The sequence below is a fragment of the Plodia interpunctella genome, chromosome 5 (genome assembly GCF_027563975.2).
Source record: "Plodia interpunctella isolate USDA-ARS_2022_Savannah chromosome 5, ilPloInte3.2, whole genome shotgun sequence".
NCBI classification, from domain to species: domain Eukaryota; kingdom Metazoa; phylum Arthropoda; class Insecta; order Lepidoptera; family Pyralidae; genus Plodia; species Plodia interpunctella.
In genome coordinates this window covers 39,526-53,806 of record NC_071298.1, presented here as the reverse complement: position 1 = coordinate 53,806, position 14,281 = coordinate 39,526, and the positions used below count along the sequence as shown (strand labels likewise).

Below are 14,281 nucleotides of genomic sequence, written 5' to 3'. Positions count from 1 at the left end.
GGAAAAGGCAAATTAATCTCCAGAAAAATACAGAGAGAGTTTTAAATTTTAAAAAATCCTATAATTATAGGTTGACAAATTTGTCTGATTTTTTATATTTTGTCTGATTTTGGTAAATACAGCATGACGTACGTGTAGGTGGAAGTACTGCATACAAGCGTATTTGTACATATTAAAATATTTGTATACTCTTGTAGTTGTACTGACCGCTGCTGCGCATCGTGTCACCATTATCTTGTTTGTCTGCTCGTTAGCTGTTTACTCCAAAACTAATTACCCGCTAATGGCCGCCGCCGACCGCTCTCCAAATATATTCTGTGAAACGCACTCGTTTCCACACATTTGTTGAAATAACATAAGACAAACCAATCACACGATAACATCTACTAATAACATCAATTCAAATAAACGATTTTTCTTTTTTCAATTTTATACCAATACCACCATAAATTAGAATACTATGTACTATACAAAAAAAATTAACTTGCAATATTTTTAAACAGTTGTAGTCAAACCTGGCCTGGCGTAATTTTGAAATAATAATATGGAAATAATGGAGGGAGATTTTTTTAAGTCAGGACATACTCGTACGTCACATTGCTAGTAATAAATTCTTCCGGCCTTAAATTAGATTAAGATAGGTAATGGAATATTATACTATTACTTAATTAGGCTCTGATGAATGATTTGATGACCAGCTTAGCTGTGTATAGTGATGATAACTGATTTTTTTTTCAGTAATATGTTGATATTACTATAAAGACAACGTGCATACAGCATTATCTGAAGTTATTACAAAAACAACTATAAAGTAAAAATGTTCCGTTTCACATGTTTCAGACCTCTTGCTTTATGTCATCAACATTGTATCATATTTAATAACAGATAAAACATAAACATAATGTTTTGGCAGAGGTCCGGGCCTGCGCAGGCGCAGTTGCGGGGCCACTTATCATGTGTCACTCGCTACGCCCATCAATCGAACCTCTTTTCATACTAATAGCTATACTTCCACCAAATAATAGCTAAAATGTGATGTATCAGTTGTTTTTGCGTAATATTATAAGAATAGACCTAGAAGCACGGCAGACTGACGTGGAGTCAAACTATCGTCAGATGATATACTGCACCAAGATGAGCAGCTACTGAAGAGCTCTCTATTTGGTAATTCATGTTTCTCTCACTGAGCCAGGTTTTTACAACAAGTACATTGGCGTAAGCGGCAGAACGTGCGACAACCACGCGTGTCGCAAGTCGCGCCATATCGCTGGTATCGCGATCTACAGCACGTTCTGATACAAGCAGCCAGCCTGCTAGGCACGTCCAACAGGCCGGCCTGAGCTACGAGGCTCAGCCCTGGCTCAGAGCTTATTCAGTTTAGCCCAGTGGAAAAATACGCGTATATCTCACAATACCTCGCTCACCCCGGCTATTGTTGTTATCTTCAAAGCTTAGGTACCTACTCGGCCTATTTTGATCTCTGTCATGTCAGTATTGTCAATTATTATGAAAAATATTGTGCTAAGCATTATGAGGCGGGGTGCGGGGAGGGGAGCAGCTCCGGGGTCAGCGCGGGCGCCTCTTATCGCTGCCCCCGGGCCGCGCGCCCCGCACACCCGCCATCGCCCGCGCTGCCTGCAATAACACATAGCTCTAATGAGTGTGAAAGTTATAATATTTGTATCAATATCACCTCGATAGCTCGCAGTAGCCGTGGCGATGCCGTCTTATCGCCGCTGGGGGCGCCCAGATTACTCGCTCGAGATAACACAAAGACGCCCGAATTAGGGTTCAATCTCGATTGACTAGGTGATGGATATCTTTAATGATCCTTCCTACCTAGGCAACCGAGATTTCGTATCATTTCTTTTCGGTAAAATTCTCGGCATCAGAGAATAGATACCTAAGTCTGTGGACAAAGTGCGGGTTTCCATTTTACTTCTCACCATGGAATCGATTCGAAGTAAGACACAGCGAACCAATCACATTACGCCATTGTGATGTAACGACAAGCACACTGCATTGTGATTGGTTTGCTGCGTCGCACAAACCCCTCATTAAACTTTCATCGAGGTTTTTCTCCAGATGCATGAAAAATATACTACCTACCTACTTATCTTCAAATCATTTCTCTATAGGTATTAATACTCTTGTGAAGTATGCATGTATACTTCATATTCATGTATGAATCCTTTTACTTGATCACACAAATATTCTTTTTCATCAGCATCAATGCAAATTTCTCATGTGATAACATTAAAAGGTAGAGGCACCACGTGGCAGGAAGGGCAGCGTTTCAGTTGCTGAGGCGCGCAGGAACGTTTTATTGCGCACTTCGCTTGCTCTGCTCGACGTGGACCCGCATGGCGCGCGAGCTCGTGCTGGCGCTACAGGAAGCCCGACCCTCATGTGTGAACCTAACATACTCATTGATTTAAGTCATGTTTGAAACGTTAGATCCAGTCCATGATAAAATTCATCGTGATCATTAACGAAGTGTTAACTGATGATTTCAATAAAACTGGCGCGACCGCGGCCGTGTGAATGACAATAACACTAAGTAGTCGACATCAGCAGCCGTTACACGCTACGGAATGGCAATCTAGTGTTTTATTTTTTCCTCGTGAGGTTTTTAGCAAGAGGTACTAAATCTTTTCTTATAGTCGTATTCCTCATAGCTGAGGATCCTGGTCATTGTGTGGCATTCCACATTTAGTTAAGGAAATCTTTGTCGGTGTTACATTTAACACCGACAAAGATTTCCTGGGCAATATAAATGAGGTGAATTGCGTTCTCCATTACACACACTTAAGATATGTACACAGGCAGGCGTCTTAATTAATGATTAGACCACCATCACTTAAACGGTAAAAAAATAGCGAAGCATTCGGTTCATGAATCGGTTTAATCTGCAGACCAGACCCAGACGTTCTTAAAATCTTCGACATGTCAAGTTACATGTTACAAATAAAAGCTCTATATTATGCTATTGCTAACTGGTAACAACAATTTTGCATGATTTTGATATAAGCAGGGCTACGCGAGATTCGACCCTCCCCTTGAATACAACTTTTTTTGTCGCTACGCTACTCTTAAGTCGATTATGAGCAACTAATGTCGCTGATGCATCATTTAAATGTTTTTGCCAAGAATATACAATTTGTTAACAAACCCTCTACTCTATATTTACCATTGTCTACTAGGTATATGATCCTGGTGACATGAAGCTTTAGGATAAGATACATCAAACCAGTGGCTGAAGCCCGTGCTCTTCCTTTATCTACGTAGCCGGATGCGCCCACGCATACTGCGCATTGACACGCAAAATAGTTCCCTTCTATTTTATGTTTCAGTGTCAAAATGTCATATTACTGACTACAACGTGTCGTTTTAACTGGCTCTATTGACTTGAAAAATTAATCCCAACCAAGTAAAGAATCAATAAAGTCGGTCGATGTGGAGCGTGCAGTTTATAGGCTCGAAGGCTGAGGCGGGAAGAGGGTCACCGGGAACCGTCCAGCGACCGGTCAATACTCGCTAACAATAACAAGGAAGTTCGCACGAGGCTCGCGCGCGCCGCTCTGCCGCCGCCATCGACTGCCGCTTTCAGTTTTTTCACTTATCTAATCGTCGGCAGATAAAGCGGCTCCCCCGCGTCTAGCCGCGGCTCCTTCGCAGCATCACCACTGGTGATAGGGCCCTGCAGGCGGTTGGGTCGGCGTGAGTGAACTCGATTGTTATGTGGTATAAAAATACTGCGCGAACGCGGCGATAAGAGGCGAGGACCGCAAGGACAGCAGCGTCATGCCCGTTCGAGGCAGTGTGAACCCACCGCGAGCGCCCGATGGCACACATCGCGGCGCGATGCTGCGGCTGTTCAGTCCTTTGAGAATGCGCCGCGCGCGGCAGTAAACCGCCTGCCCGTTAAACCTAGGCGCTCCTAATAAACCTAGCTCGTGTTTGCTGAATTACTTTTTCGTGCCGCCAGTTCCCTCTGCTTGAGTTAATGTCGAGCCGTTGTGTTACGCAACCGCCTCGTATAAAACTTATATTTTGACAGGCGTTATCTCCGCCCGGGAGCTGATAACCCCGTCGTCGTTGTAAATCACGTCGGGACGAGCTGGGCGCGCGGTCGCCGAGCGTCTTCACGTTCAACCGAGCTAACAACATGGTTTGATACAATTCATAATTACAAAAAAACAATTATCTACCTACGAATAGTTAATTTTCGAGTACAGTAGGTATCACAACTTGTAATCTGTGCAAGTATCAATTTTGATCTAGAATTTATGATATGATGACGTTGCATTTTCTTAACATCTTAACGAAAACGAGTAGCAGCTGTTTTTACTATATAAAATATAATATTATTACCTCATAGTTAAGTATAGCTGAATTAAATTGCTTACAAAATGTTTAATCCATTATTATTGTCAATCAACGAAATAATTCCATTTGTACGTGTTCATTCAGCGAGGGCAACTCTTCAACTTACTACTGGCATATTTCTGACACAGAATCTAAAATAGAACATAATGATTTGCCTATAAAATAAAAAAAACTCACCGAAATGGTATTCAGTCTTGGTGGCAGGCATGGTGGCCTCCATGGTCAGTGTCGAGCTGTGTGCGCCTGCGCAGGCGAAGGCTAGCGGGCAGGCGCGGGCACATCACCGGTCGCGGCCGCGGCGGCCGAGAGCAAACTGCATCGCGGTCTACACCACACGACGCGCGACTCGCGGACGCTGCGCTGACGCAACCTGCGTCGACGCCCCCCGCGCACACCACCCCCCGCACACCCTCTACAATACTTCATTTATCATAAAATCGAGCCTTTACATTTATGAAGATAGCTTTCAGGAATAACACTTCCTCTGAAATTGGTCTTACGGTAAGAAGAGGTTAAATTTCAACATGAAACATCTTACCCAACCGAATGTTTGCTTCCTTTTCATTTGAGTAAAGAAATAACAAAGACTCTAGGCACCCACGATAGCAAATGTCAAGAGTATAATATATTGTGTACTAAGTAAGTGTATTGTGTTTTTGAACTCAATATGGAGTCAGCATCCTAGAATTTAGGCTCGAGATTTTTCCACTTATTTTTGTCAATTCATTTGCAGCAAATCATGTTGTGATACATATTTGTTTGTAAATTATTGTTTTATTATCAGTTATAATTGCCATTTAGTAGTTATTTTATATTGTAGGTCACAAAAACCATTTAATGCCCTCTTGAGATGTGATTGGTCGATTCAAGAAAGCGATACATTATCATTCAAAAACGGAACCCCTATAAGGTCAGATTGTCTGAGTTTGTAACCGTTTTCTATTTAAACTTTACACTACTTAAATATTTAGCCATTTACTTAAATATTTAACATTGTTTGTTAATTGTCATGCATTAAATAATTAAATTATTAAAAATTAAATGATTGAAATGATTAAAATTGAATTCGGTTAAAAATGAAGGCGAGTCGAAGGTATCACCGATCGATTTGATCTTCAAAGAACTCTGCGATACTGTAATAACATTATACATTATATATAAAAATATATAGTTGGAAAAACATCTTTAATTTATAGATTTTTTTCAATTAATATTTTGTGTAGATTGCTCTCTTACACGTGTAAACTGGTATAGCTGGAAGTGCTTGTGAACTTATATACGGAACTGCCCGAGAAAAACTTATCATAAGCCGTGCCTAGAGCTGAAGGTCCGCACACGCGACACGTTTTCCTTGTACGGATAATGCCAGTGTTATGAAATTCAAGCCGGTATCAAACAGCTGATTCTACGTCCCACGAAAAGCAAATATTTAATGAAAATGTTGTTAAAAAATTAGTGCATCGAATGATCCAATGTGAATATTTGTAAAACGCTTATTGAAGACCGGTCAAGGGATAATGGCGTGCGTGTGAGGGTGAATCGCTGTCGATGTGCAGTGCAACCCATTATACAAGTAGCATATTGTCAATTGAAAATGAAGATGAAACGAACAGAAGTACATTATTTTTGTTATTGTAAGTATTGCAACCTACTTACAACATAAAAGTTAGTTTTAAAAAATTATATGTTTTATATATTGTAGCTGTCATAGAATATACAAACGATAAAATAATTCTGTATGTATAAAAGAGGGTATACCCAATAGACAATGTCTGTTATTGGAGTTATTACTAAATAAATATTTGTCCTGTAAAATTATGCATGGCTGTATGAAATACATCTCATATTTTTGAAAATATTAAAAAATAATTAATCTTTTGAGCTGTTTCGATCTAGGCATGCGTAGTAGTGAGAGAGAAATGACACGAGATCTGAGGACGCTCCAAAACAGATCGCAGCCGCCAATATTATTGTTGTGATTAATTCAAGGAGACTTCCCTACGTGACTGTATGTAACTCGACGGGTAGAGGGGCGGTGGTGCGGGGGGCGGGAGCCGCACGTGAGGTCGTCGCACATGCGCGAGCGTCGCGTATGCAAGCTCAGCATTATCGTCATGAATGGGCGCTCCAGTGGCGTATGAGTACCTCAATGAAATTGACGAAGCGGACGAAGCCACGGACAAAAGCTAGTATTTAATAAAATTGACAATTTAATGAATATATGATTAAACAGAATCCGATTCCGGTAAATAAAATACGAAATGGAATAACAATCAAGTTCAATAAACGAAATTCAAAGATATAATGAGTGATTAAAATAAATTTGATTCAAATAAATTAAATTGTCAATTAAATTATATATTCAACTAAATTCAAATAAATAAAATACAAATATTAAAAAGGTTTACATTTAATAAGGTTGGCAATAGTTGGTCAGTTTCTGGATGTCATCATTCTTCATCATCCATTTTTAATAGCATTTGTGAATAATTAATTTAAGAAGAGCCATTTTCAAAGGTTTTATGTTTATCTACCCAAATGGTTAGTTTATCGATTATCGATTATCTGGGACGCTTTTCACAAGATGCTGTCTCTCATTAAGATAGTGTCTTACATAGGTTTTATTTTTGTCATGAGTGCTGCACATGCGGCTTCCAGTTCATTTAGCTGTCTATTGTAGTCCTAAAATTGTATTTCGTCATTTCATCAATTTCAAGTACTCAACCACACTCGTATTTCGTATATCACTACATATATAAGTACTGCAAATATCTTGTGTAAATACCACATATATAAATACCAGTAGTTTGTAGCTTGTGAGAAATAACTATAAATATAAAGATTAACGAGAAAAAGTGCCTGTGAAGGTCTAATTTCTGAATAAATGATTTGAATTTGAATTTGAATTTGTGCCTACCTGAATATAATTGCGAAATATCCATATCCTTATACACATTATAAAATAAAGTCCTTTGCCGCTTCTGTCTGTCTGTTCGCGATACACCCAAAAACCAATAGATAGTGTGGTTCCTGAGGAAGGTTTAGGTGTATAATTTATTGTTTTTACCCGGACGACGGGACGGGCCGCTAGTATTTTTTTAAAATTCTTCATGGAATATACTTAGTTACAGATGACGAAAATATAGTTTTGGATATTTTTGTCTGTCTGTCTGTCTGAACACGCATCACTCGAAATCTACTGGACCGATTTGCTTGAAATGTAGTACATATATACCTTATATACCGGGTTAACATCTTAGATACATTTCATCCTGGTAAATGGTCAGGTTCCCGTAGGATAATTGAAAAACTAATTATGAATCAAAAATGCCCCGGAATCCCGGGTTAACATCTTAATAGACATTTCATTCCGGAAAATGAGGAGAGTTCTCTAGGAAAATTAAAATAACAATCCACTATTTACTTTAAAATTTTGTAGAAAAGTGTAAACAGAATATAAACAATTTTTTTTATTGATGAAAGTCTGATATAGATATAATTAGAAGAGAAACGGGGAAGGGAAAGGAAAATATATGATGGCACAATATGTTGGGAACGGTACGGGATATCTACATTACATAGCAGGAAGCGGGATTGGACTAGTTTGCGGGACGAGACATGCAGCGGGAAACAGGAAGTTGAACTAAAGATGAGAAAAAATGCGAATTTGAATCATTTAATATAATAGTTTAGTAATAGTCTTACAGAATACGCGATGCAAAATTACTGAGATTTTTCTATGAAATTCACGCGGGCGAAGCCGCGGGCAAAAGCTAGTCTTGAATAATGTTCCTTTCTTATGGTGAAAGAATTTTTGAAATCGGTTCGGTAGTTTCGGAGATTACCAGCATTAAACATACAAACTCACAAAGGCTTACCTAATATAGATACACACATCTCCCATGTGTTTATACTAAATATTTTTATTTCTGCTAAACTATAGACAGACATAATAACTTCCTATATACGTAAATATTGTTTTATATAATTCAATTGTAATATTAGATGTTCGTTTGAAGGACAAGAACAAGACAATACTTGCTACGCACCATTGTTGTTGCTACGAGTCGCTGCAATCACCTACGAGACGAGTTTCACTGTAAATCAGCCATCAGTTATGCTACGAATTGGACAACAAAACAAAAGTTAGAAACATAGGTAAGTGCCTATGTTTTTACCCATGTCCTTTTTATTATACAATGTTCAAGTTTAAGTAAACTGGAAAATTTGTAATAAAAGGACATGTTTGTATATGAAAACAGATAACAAAAAAGTTCTTTTATGACAACTAACTACATTATTTTATTGTACAATAGTTTGTTTTGCAAATTAAATTTGTTTTATAGGTTATTTCGTATTTTCTAACCGAAAATACGAAATAAACTATAAAGAAAGCGAATATATACTTCCTATTTATTAGACAATCATAGTTTTTTGAAGTCGTATAATTTATTTAGGAATTTGTCTTGAGTGGGCCAAAAGATCTATTCCTATTGAGTCATTAAAAATATCATTATTTTAAGATAAAGAAGAACAGGCGAAATGTTTACACTGTCGCCTTACCCCTGGGCCAACCCTCACATTAGTGCCACCCTCACATTAGTGCCACCATTACATTAGTATCACCCTCACATTAGTGCCACCCTCACATTAGTGCCACCCTCATATTAGTGCCACCATCACATTAGTGCCAACCTCACATTAGTGCCACCCTCACATTAGTGCCACCCTCACATTAGTGCCATCTTCATATTAGTGCTACCCTCACATTAGTGCCACCATCACATTAGTGCCAACCTCACATTAGTGGCACCACCAAAATACCACAGGAGATAAAGGATTTTATTAGATAGAATACTATGTAATGGAATCTAAGGTAACCATCTAATTTAAATAATTTAACCATCTTCCAAGGTTCGTAGCGTCATGAAAATTGGCGGCTGTAATTCTTATGACATTACAATCGTATGGTAGGTATTGTCGAACTGATCTGATGATGTAGTCGGAAGATCTAAATAATAAATATATTAGGACATAAAGCGATGGTTCTTCTTCTCTTTCCTCTTCCTCTTCAATTGACAAAGGTGTTCCCTATACTTTGCTTATCATACTATATATGTCCGATATTTCCACTTCAATAAAACATGCCAATTTCCATATGTACGTAGACGACCTTCAATTATATATATCTTTCAAACCAGATCAAGTTGGAATCAGCCGTAACTAAGCTAAACAGCGATCTTGACCACCTGTACCAATGGTTTAATCATAATGGCCTTCATTTAAACCTTATTCTTGGTACTTTTCATCAAATACATGAAATTCAGTGTCAATCGCCACAAATCCTCATAAATAGGAGGATATGCACTGGCATTCCATGTTAGAAAGATAGAGAAGATGAAGAATAGAAAGATGTTGTATTGAACATACATGCACTTATAAAAGCTTGTTTTCTAATGTTTTTTAAACCATTTTTTTTCTATAGGTTTTTACAGTGACGTGTGTTGACGTACGTTGAAGCTTCGTATAATTACTAGGTTGTACTGCATTGTCTGTCGATGGACGCCGAAAGTATCGGGGCGTAAGCTCTGACCGAGGGCGACGGAGCGCAACCAAGCAAGCTACACTACCACTATACTTGATACACTATAATTGATTTAAAAATAAAAGAATATGGTTATTCTTCTGTAGTACGTATTTTTTCGTTTTTGCCATTAATTAAATGAGTTTGGTAAAAATGTGATGGTGACGTTAGACAAGTGAACAACGTTAAAACTGGGCCACCAGTTTTAACGTTGTTCACTTATAAGAAATTACAGCTGAGGCAAATGATCCCAGGCTGCAAAGTAGACAACATACGTGTGACAACCCTGATGTTGCAGTTGTTAATAGGCTATGGTGACCACTTACCATCCGGTTTTAAAATTTTGGACCACTACTAAAAATTTGTTGCGTTTTTTGGCCGATGTGTTTGAATTTGTTCCTCAACTATTGACAAACATGCATAATTAATTTGGTTTAGACCAGTGGCGCCAGCTATCGATAATACTGAACGTTCCATCAAGAGACGTACCACCAAGGCGAGGTTTGTTGTTGAAAAACTACAAGCAAGCCCTCACTGTATATACTGGTTTCAAAACAGTACGCCAGGTGGCGCGATATGTAGATTTTATTTTTCCAATATTCATTACGTAAATTAAAATAATCGCTAAGGTATTTTATTACTATGGTATTAAATTAATAGAATAATATTAATATAATATTAATAAAATTTACTTAAGATATCCGCTAATATCATACATATTCAGAGTAGACACCGCTAACTGCCACATATTACCATCTATCGGGAAATAGGGTAACAATTTAACTTTGTACATTTCACGCAAGAGTGGGGATCTCAATAATTATATTGTCTTCTTGAATCTCCTCGTGAGAGCACATTGTGAGTAGAAATTAGGTTAGATAATTACAAAGTGGTGTTGAAGTGATGGCGTCAAGCGGAGCTGAGGCGGGCAGAGAAGCGAAGGTGCACGTGCGTCCGGCGCGCCCCGAGGATATGGCCCGTGTGCATTCCTTGATACACGTGAGTCTTGTTGCCGGCTCCACACTGTCGTCGAACAGTTTGACAAACTTTGGCAGATTCAGTAAACATTGCTGGTTTTTAATTGCGGTAAATAAAGGCTCTCATACTAACTACGCAATATACACACATTAGCGTCGGCATGTGTCTGAGTTCGGCAACAGTGTGGAGCTGGCAACACTCAAACAAATAGTGACATTTTGTACACAAATAAACAACGCGCCCACCCAATTAATTTATTTGGTTTTGTAAACACGTATACACACACTAGCGCCACCAACGCAATGTACAGAACATACCTATGCTAGAAAGTATTTTAGTTTTTTTTGAATACTCACAATTACTGAACCGGAAATTAAAATGATGAAACCACATCTTGTTATTGTTGTTGAACAATGTTGTTTACAAAAACCTTTTTAATAAAATTATTTAGGTACCTATTGTAGGATATTATTTTAGAGTTTTTGCTAATAATGAAAATAATTTAATAAAAATGTAAGGCTTGAGCCCGTGCCAATTTGCCAAGTAGTGGTTACGCCGACCGGCTGCCGATATTGTATAATGCATTCATAGGTCCCTGTTTTAGGAACTTGCGGCTTACGAGAACGTTCCAGATGGACCCAAACTCTCAGTCCAAGGTGAGACAAGAATGTTTTATGACATTGATAAAGATGGAACGATATTGTTTGCACTCAAAATTTATTACAACATGCCTTCTCTTCTAGATTGTTTATATTCCTTGGTCCACTTATTTACAATAGACTCAACAAGAAACTAGGTTTCTACTCATGCACATTGAGAACGCCCTTCTTAATATGTCAACGAAGAAACAAAGGAATTAATAACAGTTTTATCTTAAGTTACATTCATTTGTTACATTAATATTATAATGTTATTGTAATTATAATTTCTTTTAGTTATTTTAAATGTAATTATTATTTATTTTATTTAATTTTCCTGTAATGTATGTAATTGATTGTTAATTTGTGATTATTGTAGCTTTTAACGCCTGAAACATAGGGTGATTTATTTACATCCTAGTTCAACTACCTTATTAATTTGTGATCCTTTTATTTATATGCTTATTTCTGTTAATTATTATCCTGTAAGAATTGAATAAAGAATTTTATTATTTTATTTATTGAATAAAGAATTACTGACAGAATCTCTTCTCCCTTTTGATTGGTCTATAAAACTGACCAAATTTGGATTGTCGTAGGATTCGAATCTCTTTCCAGTCCCAGACGGTCGTCACCACGCATCTGCCGCCTGCCGCAGCGTCTCAGAATAATGTCGGTGTGTGTTAGATCTGATCACAGACGGGTTCGAGTGTTCGTCGCCGTGGTTCTCCGTTCTGATCGCGGAGTCAGCGGGCGAGGTGGTGGGCTACCTGATGTGGAACCGGGCGTACTCCAGCTGGACGCGGCGCGCGCTATATGTGGAGGACCTGTATGTGCTGCCGGCGGCGCGGCGTGCCGGCGTCGGCATGCGGCTGATGCGGGCGCTCTGTGAGGCACGTACCTTATGCAGACTAAATATTAATTTATTAGCTTCTAAACAAAGGATACATCAAAATACGTACATGCTTATAAACTAGCTTGACTTTATAGCTTCTATAAAGCTATTGAAGTGACCTAGTTCCGGCAAGAAACTTTGACAGGTTTTGGTTTTGCCAACGAAACGAAAAGATAATCTATCTATATATAAAAGCGAAAAACACTCTTTCACTCACTCACACACTCACTCGGGACGTCCGCTAAGAAAGGTTATTTCGAAATTACATGCCTAAGGGGGTGAAACTTGCAACCCCTAGCAAGTTTGTATGAAACATCGTCATTTTTGAAGTAAGACACATTAAATTTTTAATTTAAATTTGTAATTGGTAAAAATAATAATGCATTAATTCGATTTTGAAAATTACATCCCCATAGGGATGAAATAGGGGTTGCAGGTTTGTATGAAACATCGTCATTTTTGAAGTAAGATACATCTGGGGGCACGGTAGTGCCGCCGCCAAGACGAACCAAGCGAAACGCAAGAGCTTGGCCGTTTTGCTACCGTCACGTAGATTTCATAGGCATTTCTAGAGACTTATTTGTAGAGTAAAGAAAAGGCCAAGCTACACGTTTTAACTAGAATGTAGAGTATGTGAAGTTAGGTCTGGTAAAGTTAAGGCGCATATATCAGGAATCTTGGCTCTACGTGAGATCTGACCACTTTTTCATACATTTTGACTTAGAGTTTGTGAACCAAACTAGACTCGTCTTGGCAATACGCGATAAAAGAATAACTGAAATTATACTTAGATTCCTTTTAAGAACTGAAATTCACGCGTGCGAATCCGAGGGCAAAAGCTAGTTGAATATATAACAAAATCGCTTTCCGTTATTATTTATTTTGCTGAATATCTTTACTCATATTGTGTGTACAAGAAACTGTCTACACAGCTTGTCCACAATAATTGAAAATAGCTTGGCCGTAATTACAAATAGTGAAGTCGGTCTCCCCTCTGAAGCTGGGGCTGGCGGCAGGCGTGCACCGGATCGACTGGCACGTGCTGGAGCAGAACGCGAGCGCGCGCCGCTTCTACGACAAGCTGGGCGCGCGCGACCTGCGCGTCACCGAGGGCCGGCTCATGCTGCGCCTCGACAGACATCGCATCGAGGCCGTCGCTCAACAGCAGCTGTAAGCATTTCACATTCTACTGAAGCATTTCAATTTTCTTATTAAGCGAATATACCAATATAAGTATAATTGGGTTTAATTAATGCTTTGCTTACCCCCATTATTTTGGTATATAGGTAATTCACTATTGTCCGTAGCAATAGACTGTTGTTATAGCAATAGAATGTTATGTTTATTAAATAATGAAAGAAAGCAATGAGTTTTTTAAATACCCCATTCCAATAAATACTAAATTCGTTCAAATTCGAGGCAATCTACAATTGGATAGAATAGTTTCTTTAACCGAGGCTGGCGTGAGCAGCAGGCGCCGGGCGACGGGCCGGCGCGCCTTGTTGTGATGAAGAGATCAAACTTTAAGTTAATTATGTAGGTGCGGGCGAGCGCGGGCGGGGCGGGCGGCGGCGCGGGCCGCGGTAATGTAGGAAACTTGTCGCGGGTCATAATGGGCGTCCTGGGCTTCCTTAGCACAGTCTACTAACATCCACAACTGTCTCTACAGTAAATAAAATTATACCCATTAGTCTGTCATAGACACAACGACAACGGTTGTTTGCTGTATCTCTAAAAGTAGTTTTTTATGGGCTTACTAATTTCCCGAACTTAACAACAGTGTATAAGTTGCAATAA

At 38.8% G+C, this 14,281-nt stretch overlaps 2 protein-coding genes across 2 annotated transcripts in view; one reads left to right on the top strand and one right to left on the bottom strand.

The window, feature by feature from the left end:
* The window catches only part of LOC128670435 (transcription factor BCFI-like), a 38,083-nt gene extending 33,359 nt beyond the window's left edge, over window positions 1-4,724 (bottom strand). Inside the window, exon 1 of the mRNA XM_053746092.1 lies at window positions 4,567-4,724. Within this exon, the coding sequence (XP_053602067.1) occupies window positions 4,567-4,609 (43 nt within the window). The 5' untranslated portion in view covers window positions 4,610-4,724. The remainder of the gene's footprint in view (window positions 1-4,566) is intronic.
* A 6,068-nt stretch (window positions 4,725-10,792) lies between these two features.
* LOC128670014 (thialysine N-epsilon-acetyltransferase-like) lies at window positions 10,793-13,846 on the top strand. The gene is made up of 4 exons (XM_053745338.2): window positions 10,793-10,972; window positions 11,556-11,607; window positions 12,277-12,482; window positions 13,485-13,846. The coding sequence occupies exons 1-4, from the start codon at window positions 10,877-10,879 to the stop codon at window positions 13,656-13,658; spliced, it is 528 nt and encodes a 175-aa protein (XP_053601313.1). The 5' UTR covers window positions 10,793-10,876; the 3' UTR covers window positions 13,659-13,846.
* The last annotated feature ends 435 nt before the right edge of the window (window positions 13,847-14,281 follow it).

Coding starts and splice junctions, on each gene's coding strand:
- LOC128670014 (XM_053745338.2), top strand. CDS start 10,877: ATGGCGTCAAGCGGAGCTGAGGCGGGCAGAGAAGCGAAGGTGCACGTG. Junction 10,973..11,555: donor GTGTGCATTCCTTGATACAC/GTGAGTCTTGTT, acceptor TCCCTGTTTTAG/GAACTTGCGGCTTACGAGAA. Junction 11,608..12,276: donor ACCCAAACTCTCAGTCCAAG/GTGAGACAAGAA, acceptor GGTGTGTGTTAG/ATCTGATCACAGACGGGTTC.